This window comes from Dermacentor albipictus, chromosome 6 (assembly GCF_038994185.2).
Source record: "Dermacentor albipictus isolate Rhodes 1998 colony chromosome 6, USDA_Dalb.pri_finalv2, whole genome shotgun sequence".
Taxonomy (NCBI): domain Eukaryota; kingdom Metazoa; phylum Arthropoda; class Arachnida; order Ixodida; family Ixodidae; genus Dermacentor; species Dermacentor albipictus.
The window spans coordinates 51,303,198-51,330,129 of NC_091826.1; the positions used below are offsets into that span (position 1 = coordinate 51,303,198).

A 26,932-nucleotide genomic window follows, 5' to 3' on the forward strand; every position below is an offset into this window, starting at 1 on the left:
CTCCCCGCACAGCGAAGAATTACACGCTCCGAATAACGAGCAGGTGACGCAGCAAAAAATAAATTAGAAGCATAGCCAGGCTAACCACCATAGTTCTTACTCCTCTATATATGCCTCAAGCATTTGCATAATAGACCGGTCCCAGAGGTGCGTTATGTCTAGCGTGTACGTCCCTTTGCGTAGGCGTGTGGATGTGTCAGTGGCTTTAGTAGGCACACGTATAAGAGCCCCGTCTAGAGAACATTAGCTAAAGCGACGCACCTTGACTACCACAGCTTGCTTTAGATACAGTTGGCGCTGAAGTCGAGTTGACTGCGGCCTTGCATGTCCTTGCGCTCGGTTTCACACACGGAGGTTTGGCCATTGAGTTGAGACTAAAGCTCCCGAGCTTTGCAGAATGTGGCTAGGCGTTCACGGGTGCAGGCTCGCCGTTTACTGTGGCTTAGCGCAGGAGCACCTGCGTGAATTAATGAGAACCTTGCTTACGAGGCAACCTCTATCGTTTTCGGTATTCGCGTCGCAAAATGACCACTCGTTTCTCCGTTATCCGCACTAAAGAAAAAACACTTGCAACATTACCTGAACAGAGTTGCTTCGCAGAGGTTATTTGTTTGACACTAAACTAACCGGATTCATCCATGACTTATAATCACCACTAGACGTCGGTAGTCAAGTTGAAACAGTCTTCCTTGACTAGTCGAAGGCTTTCGACCATGTTCCTTACCACAGGATTCTTTCATAAACTTACAGAACTAAATGCTGAAATGAATTATATCTATCTTGAGGCGCAATAGAAGAACACACAGCACCCAAGAAAAGACAACGGCACTTGCGCGCTATGTGTTGTTCTTTTGCGCCTTAAAATAGTTATTCCGAATTGATGCCAACTTGCCCAACAAAAAAGTTCTGTTAAGCCATATTAACCTCAATATTGTTCTGCAGATTAAAAATGTTCTTTCTTTCTTTCATTATTAGAGTTTCTCTTTAAGCCTCTACCTGTCCCCCGTCCCCCCCATGTCCCGTGAAGCAATCCAATGGTATCTTAATAAACTGCCTACGATATCACTGTCCACCAAAGATGCCCTCTTAGAGCATTAGAACGCTTTCGTTTTTCTGAGATTATTTACTAGTGACGTGCCCAGCACTTCGATTACCACAAGCGTCCAATTGCGCCTCATTTGTTTCAACACCAGTCCGCCTCTCGCTTCACCACGTGTGCCGCAGTCAGTACGAGACGTCTATCAGCATATGGTAAAGCGCCTGCAAGCCTAAAGCGAACAGCATGCGCAGCTGGGCGTTTAAGCTCGCCTCTAGTAATAGTGCCACCGAACGTGCACTTAGGACTACACGATGCTTCAAATGAGTCACATGTGAAGTTACATATGTCCCATGTGTCACATGTGAAGTCACATGGGTCGCATTCCCGAGTGACTCATGTGAAGTCACATGAGTCACATGGGACTGCGAAGCATTCCCATGTGACTGCACGTAATCGTCCTGATAACTCCTTTTTCTACTGGTCTGTGAATTTATGTCTTGCCCTCTCCCCATCGGTAGTGTTGAATTCGAAATCAGTGTTTCCTGGAGATCCACTCACTCTGAATTTTGATCCACATAGGCTCAATGAAGTAATACGAACATATTTCTAATTTATGTTGTACATGTCAGGTGAAACATCTGTGGAACGAATGCTCTTCGAGCATCCGCCCTTCCTTTGTGCGAGCTCTGTGCCAAAGTTACTGCTTATGACTCTTATTACCGTTCCACATCAGCGTCACTAAGGAGAACAGCTCAACCTCGTTCTCCTCCATCGTTTAACGGCAACATGTTTTCAAGAAACTTACCTTATAGAACTTATGCGAAACGAAATTAAGAGTGTTGTAATGAAAAACGTCTTTTGCAGGCAATACTGGATCGCAGGCGATGAATAGTTATTACTTTTGCCGCCATGTTGCAAAGTTTCAAAACTGTCTCGAGAAGTAACAACAGACAGTTCTACTCCCATATATCTAGGCTACATTCAAGATACGTTTTTTCAATGTAGTCACAATCAAGTACCAATCCTGGCGTGAAATTAAGAGCCAATGTACTGCCCGCCTTTCTGTTCTTATGGCGTTTTGAAAAAAAAGAAATACGAGCTGTTGTGTACGCAGGCAACGATATTACGAAGAGGACGGCTAACTATGGGAAAAGCATATTTTTTTATTTATTACCAGAAAGCTGAGCAGAAGTCACTAACTAAATGAAAACATTGGCAATAACACGATGGCCCGCAAGCGAGCTGAAAGAAGATGTATGAAAGAAGCTTTACGAGAAACGACACACGCGAAAGAAAAGGCCCAAAATTTCAAGCAACCCAAGAAGAATTAACAAGGAGCGGCCACAAAAGTGATCAAGAGAACGATGAGAATTCCAACTAGAGAAGTAAAAAAAAATAAAACAGTAGGAATGAAACACGAAATGCATCGCCCAATGAGTGAGTAGAGAGTATTGATTACGTTCTAGAGAACAAGGCAGAAGCTCATGCGACTCCCGAGGCACTCTGAGAATGCAGCATTCTGGAGAGGGAACAAAAAAATAGAAGGAGGGGGGGAGCCACGCGTTGCGGGCGGTTAAGATGTGGACATTCCCAGACCAACTTGGATGCCGACAAAAAAAAAAGAGACGGCTCTTGCCTCTTGCAATAATCTTTTGCGTCTCTTGTTGCAAGAGGCATCGACGAATCCCTCCTCTCGAAAAAAAAATAATCATAACAAAGACTTGCGGCATCGAAAGGGCTACGCTATTCATCGGGCTTCGCACTGATGGATGAGAAAACGGTTCGCAATTATCCATTGTTGCCTGACATGTCCCGGAATTTGCTGATTGTGTTGAAAATGCCGAAGTATTGTAGCCCTACGCGACGAAAATGAAGAGAGCTGTGCCTCTTCAACCCTCCGAAGTATTTCTTCCGGGTCTAGCCTCCTATGTTCGGGACGCTGTCGCTATGTCTTCCTGGATTTTTCTTTTCGATGTGCAGAAAGGCAGACGTAATGTGCATGGGATAACTGAGATTTGTTCCAGGAAATATTATGATTGGTCCTGGTGCGCTCCTTTCAACAATGCATTAGTTCCTATAGCGTATGACATAAAGATGAGAGATGCCCATTACTCCTTACAAATGAACAGTTCCATCTTCAAGGCTGAATGTACTAGCAAGAAACACAACTTACGTGCAGTATGGGCGAAATATTAAATTAGACGAAGAAGGAAAGAGAATAAATCAGTGATGAAAAAATTAGGAAAATAAGTGAGTGAGTGAGGAAAGGAAGGAAGGAAGGAAGGAAGGAAGGAAGGAAGGAAGGAAGGAAGGAAGGAAAGAAAGAAGACACGAAGGAAACAGCGACAAAGTTGCAGGTGTTAAACTGAATGACGCATTTTATATCTTAAACTTGTGTGGTCGCCTTTACACATTTCAAGGTCAAGAGGTAATTGTCACAGCGGCTTTCTGCTAAACTTCCACGTACCTGCTGACTGCATAGTGCAGGCGTTTGTACAGACACACTAAAGAATAATTGAGATGGCAGTCACATCGTGACCCCTCAGCCCAATTGCTCAGACACACACGCACACGAACACACGCACACACACGCACACCACACGCGCGCGCGCGCGCGCGCGCGCGCACACACACGCACACGCACACACACACACACACACACACACACACACACACACACACTAGATGGAGAGCGTCAACTCGAGGCAGAGAGAACGTCTCCGTAATTATCCAGACGGCACAAGGCGGTGACAACACGCTAGCAGGTGGGAGATCGAATGACTTATAGCTAAGAACCTCTACACTTACTTCATGGAAACTATCACAAAGCTCGGATGTTGAGGTAATTGTCGCAGCAACTTGCTTCATAACTTACGTATGCTAGTGGAGTGAGGTAAAACGTTAGGTTATAGAAAAATTTGGATTTTTTCGGGGGATTTGCATGATTGAGTCTTCAGGGAAAAAGAAAATAATCAGGGACAACTTCAGGGCCTTATCCCCGAAGGTATGGGGAGAATTCTAATGCGACTGTCTAAAGAAAGCCTCCGCATATACTAGCGGACCTATAGCTGTCTAACAGACGTGCTTGCCAGGCTACAGAAAACTTCATTTATCGGCGCAGTGGTGCGCGACTTGTTTTGGCCTTGTCTTCCTAACATTATTTAGCGGTGCTTGGCACAGCGTCGTGGACACCTCACTCTCTCTCTCTCTTTGTCTATTTCTACTCGACAAACAAAATCATCATTAGCACATATTTATTCCCACTGGTGGAAAGTTTTTCCAGGGACCTCCAGTTTTACGCCAGCCAAGTTCCCACTATGCCTGCAAATCACTATAGCTATCGCCGCGGAATACTTTGTCTTCCTCTGCCCATTACTCTTATTCCTTACGGCTCAGGAATTTCATGTATTACGTGACGTGCATCCGCTCCATTTCTTTCTCTTCTTCGCAACTGCACTAGCATCCAAACACGCTTCTTCTCAAAATGATAGTGTCGTCGCTGATCTGGCGCCACTTTGACGAAAGTTGTGCAATCCGCGTGTTGTAATCGTGTATGACATCGCGTAATACTCTCGCGCTAATGGACTTCTCTGGTATCTTTTGTGACAGCTACCCGCATTGCCATGCAGAAAATAGCACTGTGCGGAAAGTACGTCATATTTGGGTCGAGGACACGTGGGCTGCCAGAAGAACTATAGATCAGGAAAGCACAGAGCGGAGTCTCATAGGCAAGCTGCGAAGCGAGCCTTCTTGTTTTCATTCCCGCTTTCCTTTCTCTTCCTAAATGAAGGCAGCCCCCGAGATCCGGAAACTAGCGTGCCTCGTGGCCGTAAGTACTCTTTATCTTTCTTCTTTTTTTTCTGTGCAGGGCTATAACATGATAGGGCAGAATGGCGTAAATGCTGATTACATTGATGAATAAACGGACTTCATTGTCTAGCGCATCAATATCTCCTTATAGTCTATGTCCGCGATCAGAACGCGTTCAGTTGTCATATCCACGTCCGAATTCTTGCTCAAAAGAGTACAAAATTTTTACACGTACGTATATTGTAAAAGAATTTTTGTACAATGATATTACAAGGATATTAGTTCGGATGCACGCGGAACTTCGTGGAAGTTCATGGTTTGAGAATATTCTTGCCATAAGCTTTCGTGACCATTCACACCGCTTTGATCTATACTACCTATACTAGTGGCGAACGATGAAAAAAAAAACACCCCTGAAGTTCGTTTTAAATAGGCGATGTCTAAAATATGGCGGCCATGACGTGTTTCCGGCTCTACAGCCATTCCTTCGAGATCTGTTTGTGTTACTCGGAGGGAACCATCGCTGGAGCGTGAATTTAGATGCATGCCCTATTAACGAGTTGGCATGAAAATCCAGAATGAAAGGTCAACACGCCAACCAACCTCGCGATCTTGCCACTTCCTTTCCATGTTTTGGCCAAGAAGAGCGGTTTTTAGGACAAGGACTGTTAGGAGACGGTGACTTTCAACCGCATAGACAGAGGTGCCGTTTTCTGCATGTACGACATAAAAACGGGTTACTTACCTGAGGAACATGCCAGTCCGTAATGAGAAGTGACCTAAGAAGAGATGAGAGAGCATTTGGGTGTACGGAACAGCGCTTGCGGATTACTGGATAAGCGAACGCATACACCTGAGTGTCTGTACTGCTAGTGACACCTACTGGCGCATAGCTCAACCAGACCATAACAGAGACATTACTGCAATAACCAAGGCAATTCCACTTCACCGCTTGTGTAAATTTACGGCAGTGGTGTAACCGTGAACGCGCTGCCTTTTTAAAAGTTTTTTTTTGTTTGCATTTCCTCAAGAACACTGACGGAACTCCAAAACCTGTCTATAAAGCATTGTGCTTAGGCGAAGCATGACAAGGTGTCGCTTCTAACATTCGGTAACACCATCTTACGCAAACGCCATTGCGTGTACGAAAATACCGGACACGCTAGGCTTCATGTCCCCCGAGTTGTCTTCGGGTCTGAGAAGGTGGTAGGAAGCCTAGGATAATAAAGTAACACATTGGCTAGTATTTTTGCAGTGAAATGAACGTTGCAAGAGAGCACTAGTCAGGCCGAACGTCAGGAATTTGTTTCTTACGCAGTATATTACGCCGCAAAATCAACAAGTGACGAATGCGTAGAGGTGCAGCGGTGGCGTAGAGGTAGAACACCCGCCTTGCGTGCAAGAGGTCCATGGTTCGAATTCCGGTGCCTCGCAATTTTCCACCGGATTAAAAAAAATCCGCATGTTGATCAAATTGCATAAACAGGCCTGGAGTGCGGCCTGGTCCCGGTGACGAGAATCGGTAACGCACTCCCACACCGGAGCAGGATTGGCCATCCTGGTGTAGTACTTGGCCGCAACCTCCTATATGAACAAAACTAAATGGGCAGGGCATGTAATGAGGAGGGAAGATAACCGATGGTCATTAAGGGTTACGGACTGGATTCCAAGGGAAGGGAAGCGCAGCAGGGGGCGGCAGAAAGTTAGGTGGGCGGATGAGATTAAGCAGTTTGCAGGAACGACATGGCCACAATCAGTACATGACCGGGGTTGTTGGAGAAGTATGGGAGAGGCCTAACCAGAGGCGTAACCAGGATGATGATGATGAATGCGTAGTGGTGCTAGCAGCGGACGCTCCACTCCCCACGACCGGGAACTATCAACGTGACTGCACATAATGCACGTAGTACTGGCGTGTCCATAGCGCTACGCGTGCCAAGTTCTGCTCTTTCTATATCGCGCTGTGTCCAAGAGGGGAGCGCCTCCCGACGATCAGCTACGCTCGAACGCCTTCTACTAACGCCGCTACAAATGAATTATTGAAATCTTGTTTTTTCTTCTGAATCAGTCTGAGCATGCATTCTAGGGAAATAGCTGCAGGGAAGCGGCTTGAGGAAATTTAGGGCCTACGAACAGACATCATAAAGGCAGTGCCTGGCCACAATCCCTAGCTAGCTACCTCAGTTTACGTTGTCCAAACAACATTGCAACCATCAAGGACTGCAAGGAGAAATGTAGCCATTTGGGGTACGAAAGATCTTCAAGAAAAGCGCAAACGATTAAAAAGTGAAAGAAATATGTTTCTGTCAATGATTTTACGAGATACATGAAAATAATGTTATTGAATAGTTTCGATCAAACGTAGCATAAAGGAAGCTGGAGGCAAAGCGTTACCATGCTAGGAAGCATCATACTTATTTAACGTAGTAGGTCATATGGACGCCTCTGCTAACCATCTTTCACGTAAAACTATATTTTTTAAATGTGAGACACATCAAAACACACTGAGATGCCACACAAATATATCAAGACTGACTGAAATAGATCGAGACCGATTGAAATACATTGATGGTTTTAGCACAATACTGTACGAACGAGATTCTCCCGAATGCTTTTTGTGCCCGCATGTGCCCGAATGTTTCTGTGCCCGCAACAAGAAAACAGTCCAGCTTGCCGTTGCCGAGGCATTTGTGAGGAAAGTGCATGCGGTAGGCGTTAATATTGACAGGTGAATTGTTTATATGTCTCCGGTGACCGCTTTTCACCGTCTAACAAAGGTAAAACGCTATTGCTCAGCGCTGGACGCACTTGCATGTATCCGAACTTTTTGGAACGTTATCGATTGGTCTCACCACTGTCCGCTGTCACCAGAGGGTTGCGCAACCTACAGCGTTGTATAACAGTTGTATAAAGATGTTCTTGCGTTTTAGCGATCGGCACTAACAGTCAACAAGCGTTGTATAATCATGTTACACAAGCTCCTGCCTTTGCCCCTATCTTCGTAATCCCACGCCCCTACCACAATTCTCTGATGCTTCGAGCCTGTGAGGTGACTTGAATAAATCGATAAATCCAGATTGTGTGCAGTAACAAGAGCTGTGCAGTACTTTCTCTACACCCGCCGTGGTTGCTCAGTGGCTATGGTGTTAGGCTGCTGAGCACGAGGTCGCGGGATCGAATCCCGGCCACAGCGGCCGCATTTCGATGGGGGCGAAATGCGAAAACACCCGTGTACTTATATTTCGGTGCACGTTAAAGAACCCCAGGTGGTCGAAATTTCCGGAGTCCTCCACTACGGCGTGCTTCATAATCAGAAAGTGGTTTTAGCCCGTAAAATTCGATAATTTTTTTTACTTTCTTTAAAGCACGCGGGCACCATCAATTACGCTGCAACGTACGAAGAGTCGTTTATAAAAAAACCCACGTGCTCGACCCGCAGATCACATTTTCCACGATCGCGGACTGGGTTCGCCACTATCGTTGTCCTTTGAATGTCACTTGCTTTTAGGGGCGCGAGTTGGCCCAGTAAATAGTTGGTATTGTCATTCACAGTTTTGCTGCCGTTATTGTAGTGTCACTACAATCTGACAATGACAGCTTCGTCGTTTATGTAACAGTGCGAAAGCAGACACGCCGACTCGTGTATGTCTCGCACGAGAGCGTCGCGGATATTTTCGGGGAAACTCGATAAGCGACAGTCTTCTTGAAAAAAGCGCTAAAGACGACGACGACGAAGTCGAAGGAACACATACGACAGGACTGGCGCTACGAATGTGTTCCTCCGACTTCGTCTTCGTCTTTAGCTCTTCTTTTTATGAAAACTGTCAAGATGAACCAACTCGCCCGAATCAGGGTATCGTTGCGATAAGCGAGTTGTCGAGTGCTCGGAGGAGAAAGCTTCAAACTTTGCCTTTGCCGGCCCGGCGATGAGATTGCGTCGGACAGCTGCTTCGAGCGCGAAATGGTGGAAAGCGCACCCAACACTGGTCCGTCTGGGTTAAGTTAGCAGCAAAATAGGCACGGTACGAAGACTCAGTTATTGTCCTCCGAAATGTCAGGCGGAGAACGTCGGACAGTGCTCGCCAAAGGTATGCGGGGAAAGAAAACAGAAAAATATCAGCCTTCATGGAAGCTTCGAATTTTGAGATGTCCAAAACTGTCCATCCTGCTGAACGCCCGTAATTTCAACTTGTCATGCCCTTTGTGTTTCTGAAAAATGTCACGTGATGCTCCCCCGTAGCACTCGAAGTTGTTTTATGTTCGCGGAACAAACGAAAGCCATCATTAAATCTGGCACTTGCGGGGCGCGAGGTTATGAAAGAGAGGCCGTGGGGTGCAAACTCCAAAGCTTTGTACATTGCCATTTATTGATTTAGTTTGTACTCAGAACTACATATTGCAACACGTTTTACCTTATAACAGACAACCGATGCCAGGAAATAACCATGGGGAAATTAAGGGAAATCGGGGGAAATCGGAGATAATCATTTCCTTTTTTTTATAATTCGCGCGCCAGAACTTTCATGTTTCCGAGGTTTCGCAGTATTTCGAATTTTTCTGCCAAAATTACTAATAACGCTATGTAAGAGAGTCCAAACACACTTTTCTGTGTGTTTAACGTTTGGCATAGCATGGCAAGACAAAAGTGCTCTGTGGGAAACCATGTTATACAAAGCAGTGTGCGGAGAGCCTACCATGTTAACGAAACGACCATGACAGGACCAAAACGAAGGCGGCTATATCGTGACCTACATGACACGCATGATATGACATTCATGTCATGACCTATCATTTATGTTCGCAATACCCGCTTCTCATACAATGAAAACTTTTGTAGACGCCAAGTTAACGAAATGACCATGATAGCACCAAGACGTAGGCGGCTAGATAGATACACATATAGATACTCTCAAAGTGGCGCATGTTCGCTATAAATGCTTTTCATTTAATGAGCTCGGTAGTGACATGTGGACAGATTTTCCTGTACCACGTGAAAAAAATTTAGTTGAAATAAAAAAAAATTAACGGCAACCACTCTGACTTTCCTGTAAGCACTCGCTCTTCTATGGTTACTCACAGAGATGAAGTGACGGTCATTTACTATAGCTTTAGCTCCACCTAAGAGTATTAGTCAGTCACATCAAACTGTATGTTGAAAGAAAGCATGCCGTGAAGTCCAGAATGCTTTGAATTATGCGATTTCATTGGGCTGCGGTGGTCTGGGTTCAATTTAAACGCAGCTGTCGCTCGTAGCAACGCATCTCATGCTGGAAAATAAATATCGATAGGGTTTCCGGCGTAGTTCTCTGCTAAACGCAACGTTAACGAAAGGATGCAACAATTTTCCCACTGACATTTATGCTTGTCTCGTTAGATGAGTGACTAAGCTCACCAACCGTAAATTACCGCCGCACTGCGACAGCTTAACATTTCGAAAGCGAAGGTTACAGCTGCAATGGGTAGTACCTGCCCCTTGTTCGTGCTTTTCCCTACACAGACGGCTAACATGTCGTCCTCGGCAACAGCATGGCGTAATGTTGAAGGTGGCTGGTGTCGTTACTTTAATGAGCGACATCCTTGTGCTGCTCCTTCCATGGATGCGGGCTCCGGTACGCAAAGTGCTCCGGACTGTTTTAAAACGCGCTCGGAAGACCGCTCTCTCATTCTAATTTTTCCTAAATATTGTATGCACGCCGGTTTTAAAGTGCCAGTTTCAAAGTCGGCAACATGGGTTTTTCAAACGATCTCTGGGAAATATAGCGCTGTACAAGTATAGTGAATTTAAAAAAGAGGACAATTTTTCGTTTCACGGGGGTTTGGGAGGGCAAGACCCTCACAGCTGCGCAGAGTGGCGTGCCCAACGTTCGCGTTTCTTTCTGAAAACTTGAGTAGGGTTCTCTGTTCCTTAGGTCAATTACATCAATCACAGTTAAATTTCGTGCAAGCCTCCTAAATATCACCGCTCGGCTAACGCGTAATAATAGCGAACAAGCTGTTGCATAGCTTCCGTACTAGAACCCTAAGGACCTGAAAATCTTGAAAACCTTAAGGACTTAGCAACTTAAGATTTATGACCATATTAGGAGAGCTTAGGAGTAACTACAAGGTGAGAGAAAAGGAATCGGAGGAGGAGGACATCGTTCGTTGCAGGCGTATCCGTAGCCTGGCAAGAATTGCAGGAAATTCTTTCACCCAAGTACCGCCTTTAGGTTGAGATTAAGGAAAAGAATGTAAAAAAAAAGACATTTTTGGGGCTTTGCGCATCCAGACTACGATATGACGACGAGGCACGCCCTGGTGTCCGACTTTGGGTTGATTTCGACAACGTGGGGTTCTTTATCGTGCACCTAAATCTACGCAAAGAATTTTTTTTTATTTTATCCCCGCCGAAATGCAGCCGCCGCGGTGGCGGGAAATCGAACCCTCGACCTCACGCTCGGCAGTGGAACCCAACATCTGTTAAGACAGGTGAGAGTTTAGGGCAGAAGAAGCCTGCGAGCACGCCTGAAAGTTCAGAGACACTGGACAGAGAGGCAAACAGAGGGAAAGGCAGGATAGGCTAACCAGGGCTGCTATTTTGTAGCGATGCTTTATGCCTTATTCTATGCTATTCTTATCATCCACCACTTAGAACGACAGAAAGCTGAGCTAGTTGGTAAGGATTCATAATGCAAAATAGAAGTGAGGCGTGCAGACAGGACACAAGAGTAGAGAAGTGGACAACACGAACGCCGACTATCAACTGAAGGGAGCACAGAGGAGAAAAATGAAAGAAGACACAAAACTCATCTGCGCATGCTCAGGAATGGTAACACCACGTGTCAATCGGGTACACGTGCTGGTCTACGTGAGAGATAACTGTTAAGGCACTTAATCTCTTCCTTATGTAAAGTAATCGAAGGCTGACTCACGCACGCACTTCCACCATTATAGATATGCCATGCCTCTACCATAAGACGCGTACCTTCATTCTTATGCCTGTACAGTATCGCGCATTCATCTAACTCTGGCTTGCAGTTACAATCTCGGCAATGTAGCGAAAGATTAGAAGGCGATCCACCGGTTAACGACCTTTTATGCTCCATTAGCTTCTGATTGATACACCGTCCCGTTTGCCCTACGTAGAACTGGCCACAGCTAAGGGGAATTTGATAAACCACACCCATACGACATTCAGTAAAACTGTTGTTCTTATTGTGCTTCACTGGACAAATATCTGTTCGTTTTTTGCCTTTAACCCGCTCCTTTTTATTCTGTACGGCAGCGCATATCTTACCTAGCTTATTGGGAGCAGTGAAAGCAACGTTAACATCATATCTACTAGCAACTTTTTTAAGCCTGTGCGACACTGAATGAATATACGGAATAGCCACTACTCTTTTTTTGCGATTACTGCTCTCTGTAATTACGTCCTTCAGGACACAAGAGTTAGAATTAGATCTTCGAAGCCGTTGCTAAACTTTCAATCCAAGCATTCTAAATTAGTAAAAAACGGAATCGCCATGTCGTGCCTTAAGTCTTCCCTCACAAGATCTTGCTTGCACAAAATGAGCGCCAGTTTTAATGCACAGGTCCGGCGCCTATTAGAAGCAGGTTATCCTAGTGGAGCGGTGGCCACTGTAGCTGAGCGCCTAAAGAAGTCGGTTTCGAGAGGGACGGACGTAATTACAGAGAGCAGTAATCGCAAAAAAAGAGTAGTGGCTATTCCGTATATTCATTCAGTGTCGCACAGGCTTAAAAAAGTTGCTAGTAGATATGATGTTAACGTTGCTTTCACTGCTCCCAATAAGCTAGTTAAGATATGCGCTGCCGTACAGAATAAAAAGGAGCGGGTTAAAGGCAAAAAACGAACAGATATTTGTCCAGTGAAGCACAATAAGAACAACAGTTTTACTGAATGTCGTATGGGTGTGGTTTATCAAATTCCCCTTAGCTGTGGCCAGTTCTACGTAGGGCAAACGGGACGGTGTATCAATCAGAGGCTAATGGAGCATAAAAGGTCGTTAACCGGTGGATCGCCTTCTAATCTTTCGCTACATTGCCGAGATTGTAACTGCAAGCCAGAGTTAGATGAATGCGCGATACTGTACAGGCATAAGAATGAAGATACGCGTCTTATGGTAGAGGCATGGCATATCTATAATGGTGGAAGTGCGTGCGTGAGTCAGCCTTCGATTACTTTACATAAGGAAGAGATTAAGTTCCTTAACAGTTATCTCTCACGTAGACCAGCACGTGTACCCGATTGACACGTGGTGTTACCATTCCTGAGCATGCGCAGATGAGTTTTGTGTCTTCTTTCATTTTTCGCCTCTGTGCTCCCTTCAGTTGATAGTCGGCGTTCGTGTTGTCCACTTCTCTACTCTTGTTTCCTGTCTGCACGCCTCACTTCTATTTTGCATTATCATCCACCACACACGGCCGCCTGATCCCGTTGATAATGTGGGCAGACCGTCGCTCTGACCACTGGCCAAGCGCGAAAAGCCTGAAAAAGCATAGAATCGGAATAGGCATCGCTACAATATACCGGCCCAGGTCGCAAAATTTGGTTTGCTACCCTGGTCCGGGGGAAAGAAAAAGAAGGAAGGAAAAAATATAGCAGATGAGAGAGAGAGAGAGAAAGCAACACCAGTGGGAAGTGCAGAACAGATGCGCGAAAAAAACTCCAAAAAAAACCAAAGCTGAAAAAAAAAACTCAAAAAAAATACTCAAGCTGAAGAGGGTAGTCATTCGTACAGCCAGTTGGTCGAAGGAGGCGCATCGACTTCTACATGTGCTGACAATCAGCGTGACCACTTTCTTTGGTATTTTCAATGCACCAAGTGATAAGAGGCTTTCTAATCATTCCTCTACTCAAAAGATGCTAGCACGTGCATTTCGCTTTCAGCTGACGTGGAGCAGCGGTTGTAATGGGTTTATAACATGCATTTATCAATCTTAACCCATTAGGGACCGGTTTCTTTTTTTTCTTGCTATCTTGAAATAAATCTAATATATTAACTTACCTTTATACTAATAATTCACATGTAAAAAATTATTACTCTTGCCTAATTAGTTTTTGAAATATAGCCCGTGACCATATGGTCACGCTGGGCCCTTACGCTGCAGCAAAATGCGCGAAGTGAAAAACATTTATTTCAAGCCATGAAACGCCACAAAAAACATACATAGCGAATAGTCGAGCACTTATTTAGTGTGATATGGTTAAAATGATGGAATACACATGCCGACGTCATACTTTGTGCGTTTTGGGTGCACCGCGTTGTTGCAATTATCTCATGCACACCTCCACCTCTTGCCATTAGGTATTGGCGCAACAAAGTGGGCCACTTCGTCATACCCTGTACCAGTCAGGACATCACCAGTCTTTGGGATTATGCATTGACCAGGCCCTCTAGGCTTATTGCCCCATCGCATCAGGTAGCTTTGTGCAATTAGCCTGCGGAACTCCACGTGCGTGAGGGTGAGCCCTGTGCTACGAATTAACGTCCAAGTGTTGCTGATAAATTATGCCTTAAGGGCAAGCCTTCATCGCAATAAAAAAAAAAAAAAAAAAAAAAAAAGTGTTGCTGATAGATACATCACAAAGTCAAGTGAAAATCGGCCACCACCACTTTTTGCCACGGATTGCAAACCTGTAGGCACCTACATTTGCATCCATCTGGTCCGTACCTCCCATAAATCTTGTACTGAGCAACAGTGTTTGGACGGGCCTCCTTGATTCGATTCTTTTGAATAGGAGAGTACCTGTCTGCATATGACATTGACTCTACGCCTTGAATGGTGCTTACGATCGTTACTACAGAATTGTCCATCCAGCAAACAACAATTAACCCATTGTTGCTCAGCACGGGTTCTTCGTGCTTGCCAGGTTGGCGCTTGACGAGTTCTGGTCCAGCGATAGGGCACTCTTTGGGAACACGGTTCTGCTTCACTGTGCCCGTGCCTTCGTAGCCCTGTGCCTTGAGATGCCTGAGTTGCTGCATGCTTGTGAATAAATTATCAAAATAGAAAAAAAAAGGAAGGTTGTGCGTCTCTGCTGCGAGCTCACCCCGCATTTGAAGAAGTGGCGCCACTGCTTTTCCGAAGTTCTTTTCATATTTTTAGATGTTGCGAGATCCCCTGCTTGCCTTGATACCCTTTGAGGTTTACAAGGTATCCGTTCTTGGCATTTAGCCGCCCTACTATATGCCCGAAGCGGATAGGCTTTCCGCGTATGAACTGTTTCCAGTCATGACGACCATAATACTCAATCATACTTTCGTCATAGCTCAGGTGACGCACAGGTTGAAAGTGCTCCAGAAATATTGTTTTAAATAGTGCCATCAATGGGCGCACCTTTGCCAAATTGTCACTTAGGGTTAGGCTTGCATTTCGCTCCGTGCAGGAATCACATTATCTGTATGAAGCGATTTCTTCGCATAGCATTCTAGGTCATCGTGTTGCACATATCCGTGCCGCTGTCCCGATAGCACATTTTCTCTGGCAAGCGGTTATAGCCTGAAAAAACAAGTACTCCAAGAAAACTTATCTTAATTCTTCTTCGGTAACCTTTGGATCAGGCATATTCAATATAACGTTTCTTGTTTGTTCGACTAACAGCTCCACGACGGCTTCGTCAAAAAAGAGTTCGAACAACTCAACAGCTGAAAAGTCCCTTTAAGAAGCAAAGTTTGGGTCGGGAAATATGCCAAGGCTTTTCTGGAGATCACCCTTCGTCCACTTAGAAGCAGTGGATAATTTCGCAGGAATGGCCGCATGAGCTGCAGCAGAAGACACCTCTGATGTTCCGTCACTTTGCCCACCGGGGTCATTCTGGTCAGACTCGCATCCACCAATGCTGTGTCCGTCGGAGAAAACAGCTTCAGCGCCGGCTCATAGCTGCGGCCCGCTTAGATTGTCAATGAGCCTGTCTTAGTCTTCATCGGCCGAGTGTTCATCCAAACAGGTGCTACCCTATATCGAGCTGCCAGATCTGGCAGCTCGATATAAATCACTGACACATCGTCATCTTCCTCTTCGAGTATCTTCGCTATTTCTTCCAACGTCTACCTATTCAGACAATAAAATAACAAATAACCACTGTGGGAACGCGCCAGGAGCCGTGCAAGAGATGAGAATGCAGTTTGAAAAAAAAAACAAAAAGTTCGGTATCCTAAAGGCCTAGCGTGACCATATGGCAACGCACAATATAACGTACTCGTTCATGGACAAATCAAACATAATTCTTTCCCAAATGATCATCGGAGGTCACATATTCAAAGAGCAATATGGAGGTAACGATATCCAACAATTGCTTAAGCAAGTAGTGAAGAAAAAAAACACTTAACCTTTGGAGCGATGCATCGCGACGCTACTCGCATAGCAATACTTATTCCCGCCTCTGCGAGGGGCTCCCACAAAACGACTGACAGCTGCTGACACTTGGTATCCATAAAGGGGACTCTAATCTGTCAATCGGCATGTCAAAGGCGATTTTGGTGCCGGTTTGTTAACCTTAATCATTTGAAATCCACTGTGCAGACTAACGTGACCATATGGCCACGCTGGTCCTTAATGGGTTAAAGATTTCCCCATTTCCAACCGGGACGTTATCAGGAGGTGCAGGACCCGCCGCAGCATAGCGGTAGTATGCAGTGTTTCCCCGAAAATTTGTGCGGACGATACTGCCAGCCATTCCTTGCAACAGTCAAGCCTGCCGGCTCCCGTCCCTGACGCGCCCTCAACTTCAACCTAACTTTATATGCAAACAGCCACCTTCTGAGCGACGCTTAACTGTGACATGCCACAGGAGCGGTAGCAATTTCAACTTGAATCTAATGCGTTAAGCTCATTCGTTTTGCTTTGACGCTTGCGTGCGTACAAAGGTTATATTCGCTTTTCCATTAGTTTTCTTTCTTCTTTTAGCCGTGCTCGCTTCCAGTGATGCACGCAAATAGCACGCGAGCACAGCGTGGTGGCAAGTTCCAGCCATAATTATTAGGTGCTCTATCTTCCTATGCATTCTTTCTCTCTTACCCACACGGTGACGTCGTGGCTACGGCATTCTGTGGCTGAGTGCTAAGTCGTGGGTTCGGTTACCAGCAGCGCAGGTGGCATTTCGAAGGGGGTCGAAATGCGACAACGCTCGCGTACTTAGATTCGGGTGCATGCAAAGAAACCTTAGGTGGTGAAAGTTAACCGGGAACCCTCTATACCGTAAACGTACCTAAATCACCCAATCCTTGTTTTCCTTTTTTTTTTGCGCTGCGTGCAACAAAAATGCCGCGACTCGTCTCCCGTCAAAAAAAAATACGAATACTTAGCGAAAGCGTTGTCAGCAAACAGTGACATGCATAGGCTCAGAAAGTACATTGCACGGAGAGAGACGCTGTACTTACCCCACCACTGAAGATGCGTCATGCTTTCGGGCCTCGGTGCTTTCTGAAGGCGCGCAAATAACGTTGCTCCGAGAACCACCGCGAAACACGCCGAACGTTGCCGATGAAACCGGGAGTCGCTGATGGTGCTCGAGTACTCTTGCAGACCTGCCGGCGCGGAGCCGAGATCGGTAAAGCCATTAGGGCTGCCGACGAGAGTGCTGGCGTGCGAAGGACGCGCAATAAAATCTGCATGCGCAGTATGCCTATTTGAACAGTAGAGTGCGCGCGCGATACGCAAACCAAATAAACGAAAGTTCGAGATATAACGCTTCGGAAAGCCTCCTGAAAGAAACAACGAATGTTAGCAAAAGCTCGATAATCACGCTGCAAATGGAGCCCGAAGTACTGCGCGCTCATAAGAGAAACGAAATCGCGGACAGCATGTTAACTTAGCCAGCTTAATTGGACCCAAACGTGTTGTCTTGGATTAAGGAGTTTCTTTCTAATCGGACTCAATATGTCACAACCAATAACTATTCACCTGCTCTGTCAACAGTTGCATCCAGAGTGCCACAATGGGCCGGGGCTTTTACTCTTCTTGATTTAGATTATTCATCTCCCCGACTGTGTAACGTCATCATCAATTATTCTGTTCGCGGACGAATATGTAATACACAGAAATATCCCTAGCCCTGATGACTGAGATAAACTTCAAGGAGAACTTTACAATGTATCACTCTGGTCTAATAAATGGCTCATGAAACTTAACGCTAGCAAGTATAAATCGACGCACATATCACGGACGTCCAGCAATGGCAATCAGTGCAGATATGTACTGAATGACACTTTATTGGCGTGCGTTGATGCTCAGAAATAACTTGGTCTTCACATAGCTAATGATCTCTCATGGAATATGCATACTAATTATTGTACGGCTAATGATAATGGAGTATTCAGATATCTTCGTCGTAACTATTCTATCGTTCCTACTTCGGTAAAAGTGGCACTCTACCAAACCCTAGTTCACGAAAAATTAGAATATGCATCTGCCATTTGGGATAACAATCAAGCATCACTAACCGTAAACCTTGAAGTGGTTCAAATTCAAGCAGGTTGCTTTGTCTTATTTGACCATTCCCGTAATACCGGTGTAACATCTAGGAAAAAATATTTTATTTACACCGCAAATGTGCTCGCCTTTGTTTATTCTACAAGGTTCCTCACTCTAACCACGCGCTCAAGAATCAACTCATCACCCCACCCCACGTTTCATCCCATTCTGACCAGAGATATAAAGTTACCGTCCCAACCTGCTGAACGAGAATGTATCATGATTCGTTTTTTACTCCGCACAAGAGTCGACTGGAACCACCTTCCTGCTTCCCTCATTCAGATCGCTGATACATATTCGTTCAAAGCAGCAGTCTACCATGCTATCGCTTAACGTTTTCTTTGACATCGTTGTCTGTATATTACTTTGCTTTGTTATGTACAACTCCTTTCTGTAGTGCCTTAGGGCCTTGAAGATATGCATAATAAATAAATAAATAAATAAATAAATAAATAAATAAATAAATAAATAAATAAATAAATAAGCGCTATTAGTTGATGGTCAGTAATGCACTCTCCCTTCATGAACAATTTCGGCGCTCTTTTACAGCCATTCGCGTGCTCCGGAGCCGCACGGGAGTCACAGGAGCCGTGACAGCGGTGTTGGGTACCACTGTTCGCGACACTTCAATGAGCCACATTTCTCGACGTTGTCACCTCGCGCTATTTGCACTGTTCCCGTAAAAGTGCGCGTAGACGCCTAGCCATCGACGTCATGCGACCGCGTCGCAAAGCCTCTAGTGGGCCTTGAGGTGCCGACCAAAGAAGGCCTTCGCTTCAAAGCGAAGCTTTCCAGACGAGCCCTACCGGACTTTGCTGACCATTGCTGCTGTTTCTCCTTTGCCGAACAGATCACGCCTAAGACAGCGCTCATGTAACCAACTGACTTGCATGTAGCACGATTTGTGCTACCGTCACAAAAGCGCCGGTGGCTGGGTCTGTCCTCCATGGAATGACGCAGCAAAACAACTACCTAAATATCGTCTGTGCCACACATATCCGTCTGCGAGCACATATTTTCTTTAACAGAACAGAACCTTATGTACCTTCTTTCAAGCTGTTTTACGCGTCTGCTTGAGCGGGCTCTTCCCGAGTAAGGTGGACACGGTCCATTATATTGCGCAATCTTAAAGCGAGTGTATGCCGGAGATTAAAGGTACCTACGTCTGCAGTACAGTGCTAGTCCGTGTCCCCACGCAAATCTTTCCAAAATTCATCAAAGAACCTTTCCCTTTCCCTTCTTTTTCCCGGAGATGGCTTGATTAAAGGTGAGCCACTCCTGGAGACAGTGTAATCCACAATTCTGTAGATCACGTCGGTCTCATGGATCCTGTGGGTCGTGCGGTGGAGGGCTTCCGCAAAAGTCGAACAGTTCTACAACAATCTTTAACCGCTTCACCAAAACTTCGATTCACGTAGGTACAAAAAATATGCGTTAGAGCTGCATTTCTTTTTAAATGGTATGCTACAGCGTTATTAAAAGAGGAATGGCCCATCGGCAAAATTAGGGTAGTGGAGTTGAGGAGTCGGGAGATGACGACAGGGCCAGCCACCGAGAAATGCTTCCCCGCACGGTTACATCATTACATCATGCGGGTAGAGTCCGATTACGCAGCAAAGGCGAGTAGCCCTCGCAGGTTACTGTCGGCCTCCGCTGAGGGACCGATTCACTCCTCGAAGCTGGCCACTTGGGCCGCTTGGTTGGCTTCATGGTTGGCTTCACTGCTTCACTTTTAGACACGCTTGATAGCAAGGATAGGTTAGCTCAAACAAAAGAACGAGCTACGAAGACAGAGACAGTGCATAGCCACGATAGGCCGGCGCAAATGAACACACACAAAGAAAAGGGTATGTTTGTGATTTTATTTCTGTACAATTATATTGTTGCAAGATGTTGTCCTTTCATCACTGTGTCCACGTGCATGTCACATATCGTGCTCGCGTACCTCGTGCGGTAAAGTTGTTGTGTCTCGCGCGTCTCCTCTCTGTGGCCGAGTTCAGTCAGAATGCATGACTACGCAGCTAGCGGAGTGACAGCATTCTCGAGCACAGTGTTGTCGTCTGCTGTAGCGTCGAGACCACGCGAAACAGTGCTGCACTATTTCATCATCGCTTGTCACAACACGCATTATTGGAGAGATTGCAATTTACGAGACGGTGAGGAGGATTTGACTAAGAAACTTTTAAGATTACGAGCGATTCTTTCCTCGGCAGGCCGTTATTTATCGCGTGAACGATATTCCGACTCCAGACGATTCGGACGCGCTATCTGATATTAGAAACCAGCAACTGGATCTCGTCTCCACAGTTTCGAATGCTACTCGCCAAAGTCAGAACATGTGGTCAACGTTTATCGTAGATTACATCTCGAGAGAGAAATGTTGCTAAAGAGGGTAAACTTTCGCTGCCCTGCCCGGACATCGCAGCTGCTACCTGCACAATGTTAAGCAGCCAATTTGTCTAAGAGAGTATTCTGTACCCGAAAGTCTTTGCTGATAACCGATTTTGAAGCAGCCCTACCTCTGCAACAGTACACTTCTCATTAGAAATAGGGTGGGTACACCAGTACCACCCCTTCCTGGCGCAAATTCTAAGCTACAACGATAAACAAAACCTATCGAGATTACGAAGGATGTTGCAGCATTCTACGTCGAGCATATCATGGCTCTTTCCGCTGTGGTGGTCTCGAAGAGTAAATTAAGGTCCTATACTTGTGCAACGAGTTTCCATCAGAATGAGACAAAGATGCTATCAGCAGGGTTCGTTCCCCACCAGCCTTCTTGCTTTAGACAATTTCTCCAGAGGGCAAAAACCTTCGCAGAAAAGAAAAGATAAGAAGGGTAACTGCATCTATAAAGTAGAAGCCCTATCCTAATTAGGTGCTGCCGTGCAGCATCGGCGACGCCTCCGAATCATAAATCAAGCTATCATTCCCCACTTGAGATGCAGTCGAATGGCCGGGTTGCTCTAGTCAGCAGCCACTTTGCGCATTAATTCAAACCACCCAGAAAACAATTACCAGTTTGCAACACGATCTGCCGAAACATTTTGCAATAAGAGTTCTTTCTTCTTTACGAGGAAAAGCTGTGCTCCCGGCTTACGCCGGCAGCTTGTTTGTAAGACTTCCATTTCCTAGCGGTTCGTGCTTTACTGTGTAATACTGTCACTTGGATGTTCGAGAATAAATAGAACGTTCCTAACTTTACAAACAAGACATTGACTGCTTCGGGAAGACGGGCGTCGACTGCCACTTTATTCTACCCAAAACTGGACCTTCGTCTTCGTTTTCCCCGCAGCCCGCTAATTCTTCTTCTGCACGTAACTCATATTCAGCATCGATAAATATGCTTATAGGATGATATAGAGTACGGCAGAAAAAAAAGGAAGAGTGGTTAACCAAGTTATAGTTTCCGGTTTGCTACCAAGCGCTGAGGTGGGGCACACGCCGGTGAGAAAGATGGCAGAAGGAGAGAAATGTATATTTCACAAAAAGTACAAGAAAGGCTTTCCCATTTAAGGCAATCGCAGAAACCGGTTTATCGCAAGAAGCGAAAGAGCGCGACAAGGTTTCTGAGAAATAAATTGTGTCGTTTCGCTTTGGACCATCAAAGTAGGAGACAAATGCGTTAGGACAGCGTCGCTCAGTCTAGCAAAGCATGAGATATATTTTTTTAGGTAAGCAGCCATACTTGTACGCAGAACGATTCCTTATGAACCTTTTGGTTATTGGTGTTTTTTTGACATGTTATAAAACCTGTGCGATCTTTTAATAAATTTTCCAGTCAATGACGATATTTCGGTAGCGTTTGTTTCTTGACTACGTCATTCCATCGAGAACAGAGCCCGTCGCCAGCACATCTAAAGCGGTAGTACAGATGTGACTACATTTAGACCAATTCATTACGTGCGTGTTGTCCTACGTGTGTCAGCTACTTGCAAGAGAACAGCTGCAGCAGGCAGAAAGAAAATTCTCTATGCTGCGCGTCTCCATGCTTGCATATAGTTTCCATCGCTGTATCCGCGCTTTGAAGTTTCGGCAACACTAAGTATTTCTCCTTAGACGAGCCGACAATTTTCGTTAGTCGCGGAAAACTCGGTATCATCATTAAACCGCATGAGTGAACTGCCACGAGAAAAAAAAAAACACATGCCAACATTCTGATTCCCCTCTTTGCGCAAGCGCGGTTATTAATCGAACTGGGTACTTTCTTGGGGAACGTTATGGTTAAGTGCGGAATGCGATGGATCGATCGAGAACCTGCGCCTGACCTCTTCTGCGCAGCTAGACGAGTGATACCCTCCCCGCTGCCTTAGTCCGCAACCTGTCAGTTATTACACGAGCCTCGTTTGTGTGGCTCTCAAAACCTAGCCCGCTTACGGCAGCTGAAAAAAAAATAAAGAGAATATAAGAGCGTGGCACTTCGTAAACACGCATATACACGATGTTTTGTATGCCTTAGAGGTTAAAATTGCATGGAGAATGGAAGACCTGGGAGCATAAATCAAATTACCGAACAATCTACTATGCTGCGCATAGTCAAGCGAGTGGACCCGAAAAACAAAAATTAAGTGAGCACGTTGTTTTACGCAGTTTAGCTCCGCCGTTACGCCGGCGAGTGTGCACATGATGGCGTTGTTTATCTCGTCGATGGTCGCGCATAACGCACTCTTTATTCGTAAGGTACTGCGTTCGCCTCGTTTCAGGGCACTCGAATAAACCTTTGGAGAACGACCAGAACCGTGCCCCATTACTCGCGCGTGCGAACTATCAGACGCAACACGGTCGTGATATACAAGGTGCTTACCAGATGCAAAAAGCCGAAAAGCTTTTGAATCACTTAGCCTGGAAACACCTTTACTACATGTATTAAAAGAACAATCAGTGCAGTTCGCGTGTTTTGGGCAAGGAAGCGAAGTGCTCAACCTAATGGCTCATTTAGCGTTCCGAAAGGCAATAAATGTAAGGTTTTGCTTTTATGCTTCGTTCATTGATGTTGCTTCTTTGATGCTTTCTCGTTACGCGCCAGAACATGAGGCTATGGCAAGGCTGCTAAATGGATGCATCATGTGCAAGCCCAACCTCCCCTCTCCGTTCCCCGTACACCTCAGTATTCTTTATTCATTTATTTATTTATTTATTTATTTATTTGCGCCATCTCTTTGTTCCTACATTGCATGCTTTAAGGCGGTACAAATCTCGCCATTTGTCTTTGGTGGGGAAATCCGTTGAAAACAAATGTCCTCGGCATGTCCTTACAAGTACAGGTCCATTAACGGAAAACATGCACTTCACCAGAACGTGCTGCACACTAAGCTTGATCTTCGTTCGAGTATTCCGGATTAACCGGCTTCGAAGCGATAATTTATCAAATACGGGCTCTTCAACGTTCAACACATTTCATCAAAACCGCGATGATTGCTACGTAACGTCTGCTTCAACAAGCGGTACGTGCACTTTGGGAGACGCAAGTTTCAAGAGAAATTAGAGCCTCTAAGCACATGATTAACAAAAAAAAAACTTCTTAAATGATTTCCTTGGTATCGCTGTTGTTGTATAAAGGGCGTCCCAGCTAACGTTAACCAGGGTCTTCACTGGAAAAAAAATCTGATTACACGGTGCAAGACACGATTTTAAGACCTATGGCCGAAATAAAGAAATCTTTGAATCTTGATACGGTGTTGGGTCGTCAGACGTCTGACGACAAAACACCGTAGGTCTTAAAATCGTATCCTGCACCGTGCTTTTTTCATATTTTTGTGTGCGCGTGTGTCTGTTGGTATTGGACAGCTTGGCTAAAATTAGCTGGGGCACACTGTATATCTCTATCTGAAACTTTAAGACAATCCCACATAAATTAAGACTCCCAAGATATTCCTGGGGCGCCTCTGTATCGAAATATGAATGATCAAATCTGATACTCCAGCTAATTATCTGCATGTATGTGTCGAGCATGTATCTCGACACATCAAGCCCCCATTATGATGTAGCTTACTGAGCGTGGTATATCGTTTTCAAGCTGTCCGAAGCTGATAACAGCTATACTCTTGCTATCAGCTGGCGAGGACAAGCAACGACTGACTTTTTTTTGTTCCCTCACGTTAACATTCCCTCATGGCTTCCACGCCTATGAACGCGATATCAGATGACTTGGTGTCCTGTTCGATGAGGAATTTCTCGGATCAGATCTAATCCGCTTGGATAAAACAAAAAGGAGTTGTCTTTAAATACGATAGCATTGAGGTTTTAATACATGAACGTATACCGTAATCGTAATAACAAGGAAAGTAAATTATGTAACTGCTGACTTTCTCGAAAGTTATGTCCGCTAAAGCGCATAAAGCACCCGCGCCAGCAGATTTTTCAGTAGATCGCGTTCCTAATAAAATTACTGGCATAGTTTTAACTTTGACTACCTTGTATATATATATATATATATATATATATATATATATATATATATATATATATATATATATATATATATATATATATATATATATATATATATATATATATATATATACTCACATGCTTTATGCGCACAGCGCGAGCATTCCGGTGGTATAGACATTGTGGGATATCTTGAATGCTTACCGACCTACGGTGGCCGCCATAGAAGAACCGAGTCCACACAACGGTTGCTATCCACGAATCACCCGCGATACGCACTTCTTTGTGTGAAAAATGAACACACCGTAAATTTTGCTTATAGAGAACGAGCATTTGCTGATGCTTGAGGCTTCGTATATAGTACAACCTTGCGTGCACGCGGGCTAGTTTGGTGACAGCCTGATGAGTCTTTCTCGTGGGAATGTCTGCCCAGTGGATTCCCACAAAGCAACGGGTCCATTTGAGAGGTGCCAATGTACGTGCAGAGTAAAACAAAGTGACGGTGTTAGAGGCGCCTTTGCACGACACCCTCACGGTGGCATACGATAGTAATTACTTAATGTAGGAGGGTAACGCTACATAGTGCAGCTGCTCAAACTCGCAATAATCTCCCGCGAATTGGGCCCTCAGGGTCGCCGCCTAATGGGATACACATGTCCTGTCACTAGCTAAGGGCGTGAGCATTTATCGCGTGCAGCGCGATGTTCCTGATGGCCACTCATCCGGTCCAGCTGCGTGACATGTGCCTGCACTCGCCTCCGAAATCGCACTCGTTATAAGTGCAGGCACGCCACGCAGCTTACTCTCGGAACACAGTGCTGTGCTTGGTTTTTTTTTTTATTTAGCAGGCATGCACTGACGTCATCGAGGTCACCATAGTATTGTACGGCTGCACGCAGGCAGCTCGGTGAGAAGCTACAGGTTATCTCGACCCAGCAGCGCGCTTGCAGCTTTCTGAATATGCCAATAACATGACGTGCGTGACGTCACGTGTATACTCGCTGCCAGTGCCTCCTAAATAGCAGGCCTGTGCACTCCGATTTGTGACGTCATGCTACTTGCACCGAAATTTCCATTGCCAAGCCCAGCGTGACGAATACGATGACGCCAAAACCACCGCGGCTCGATCGGGAGCGTCCCCATTAGATACTATGGCAGTCGGGCAAGGTAGCATGACGTCACGGATCGAAGTGCACCGGCCTTGTGTTATCTAGGAGGCGTTGTCTCTGCACGTATCCGCAGTCTCACACACTGACACCTTCTGATCTTGTTACCCTATTGCGAAACCCAGCATCCAGTGCGCTGCCGGATGATGGGCCCAATGTCGCGCGATGGATGCTGGGGCGCTGGGTAGGCGCGGCATACTGGGAGACGCTGGGTACTGGTGCTAAAAGCAGTTCCAGCGTGAAATAGAGCTGTGCCTGACCACCACATATATTTTTCTGAATATAGGAAGCAATAGAGAGCATTTTCATGCAACAAAAAATGAGAATGAAATTGTTACCACCAGGATTCGAACGTCTGAGTTACAGGCCCCGAGCTCGGTACTTTACCACTACGCAAAGCCAGCCCATACGAAGGCGTAAATAATTTGTCATATCAAGAAGCAAGCGCAGCTTTAGTTTCGCAGACGGGTCTCCCACAAACATGGCAGATACGTTATCTCCCCGCAACTAGAAGTTACGCCTGAACCATTTGTTGTCCGTATTCAGTAACATGCTTCGAAGCGCCACAATGCTGTTTTTTTGTGTGTGTGTGTGTGATTGGTATCTTAACATCGATCAAGTTTTACATAAACCGGCGACCCGGGACGCTGTATGGGATGTTGCTGCCGAATTCAACAGCCGTTTCTTGTTCTTCGCGGAAGGGATATGCAACATTTTCTCTTAGTTCAACCATCAGTTTCAATCGACAAGTCTGCCTAGTCACATGTCTTCGTCAGAGAAACGTAGGCTATAGTGCTGGCAGCCTCCGGTGACAGCACATATACGTATGTTTACAACGTGTCAGAGCGGCTTTCATCGCTTCTTGTGGTGACACTGTAGACACAAAAAATGGTTTAGTTAAGAACACCGATGCGAAAGCTGAAATATAGAAAGGTTTATCTTCGTTAGACTTGTTGATTCCTGAGCCCAGACGGGCCGATAGCGTGTAGACGGACTCGGCGGGTACGCGAGGCCTGAGCTTCGGTGCAAGAGAACGATCTTGGCGCGGGTACAG

At 45.5% G+C, this 26,932-nt stretch overlaps 1 protein-coding gene across 1 annotated transcript in view; it reads right to left on the reverse strand.

Annotated features, from left to right (window-relative positions):
- The window catches only part of LOC135911384 (glycine receptor subunit alpha-2-like), a 348,733-nt gene that overhangs the window by 283,680 nt on the left and 38,121 nt on the right, over nucleotides 1–26,932 (reverse strand). Inside the window, exon 2 of the mRNA XM_070540565.1 lies at nucleotides 17,230–17,376. Coding sequence (XP_070396666.1) covers nucleotides 17,230–17,376 — 147 coding nt within the window. The remainder of the gene's footprint in view (nucleotides 1–17,229; nucleotides 17,377–26,932) is intronic.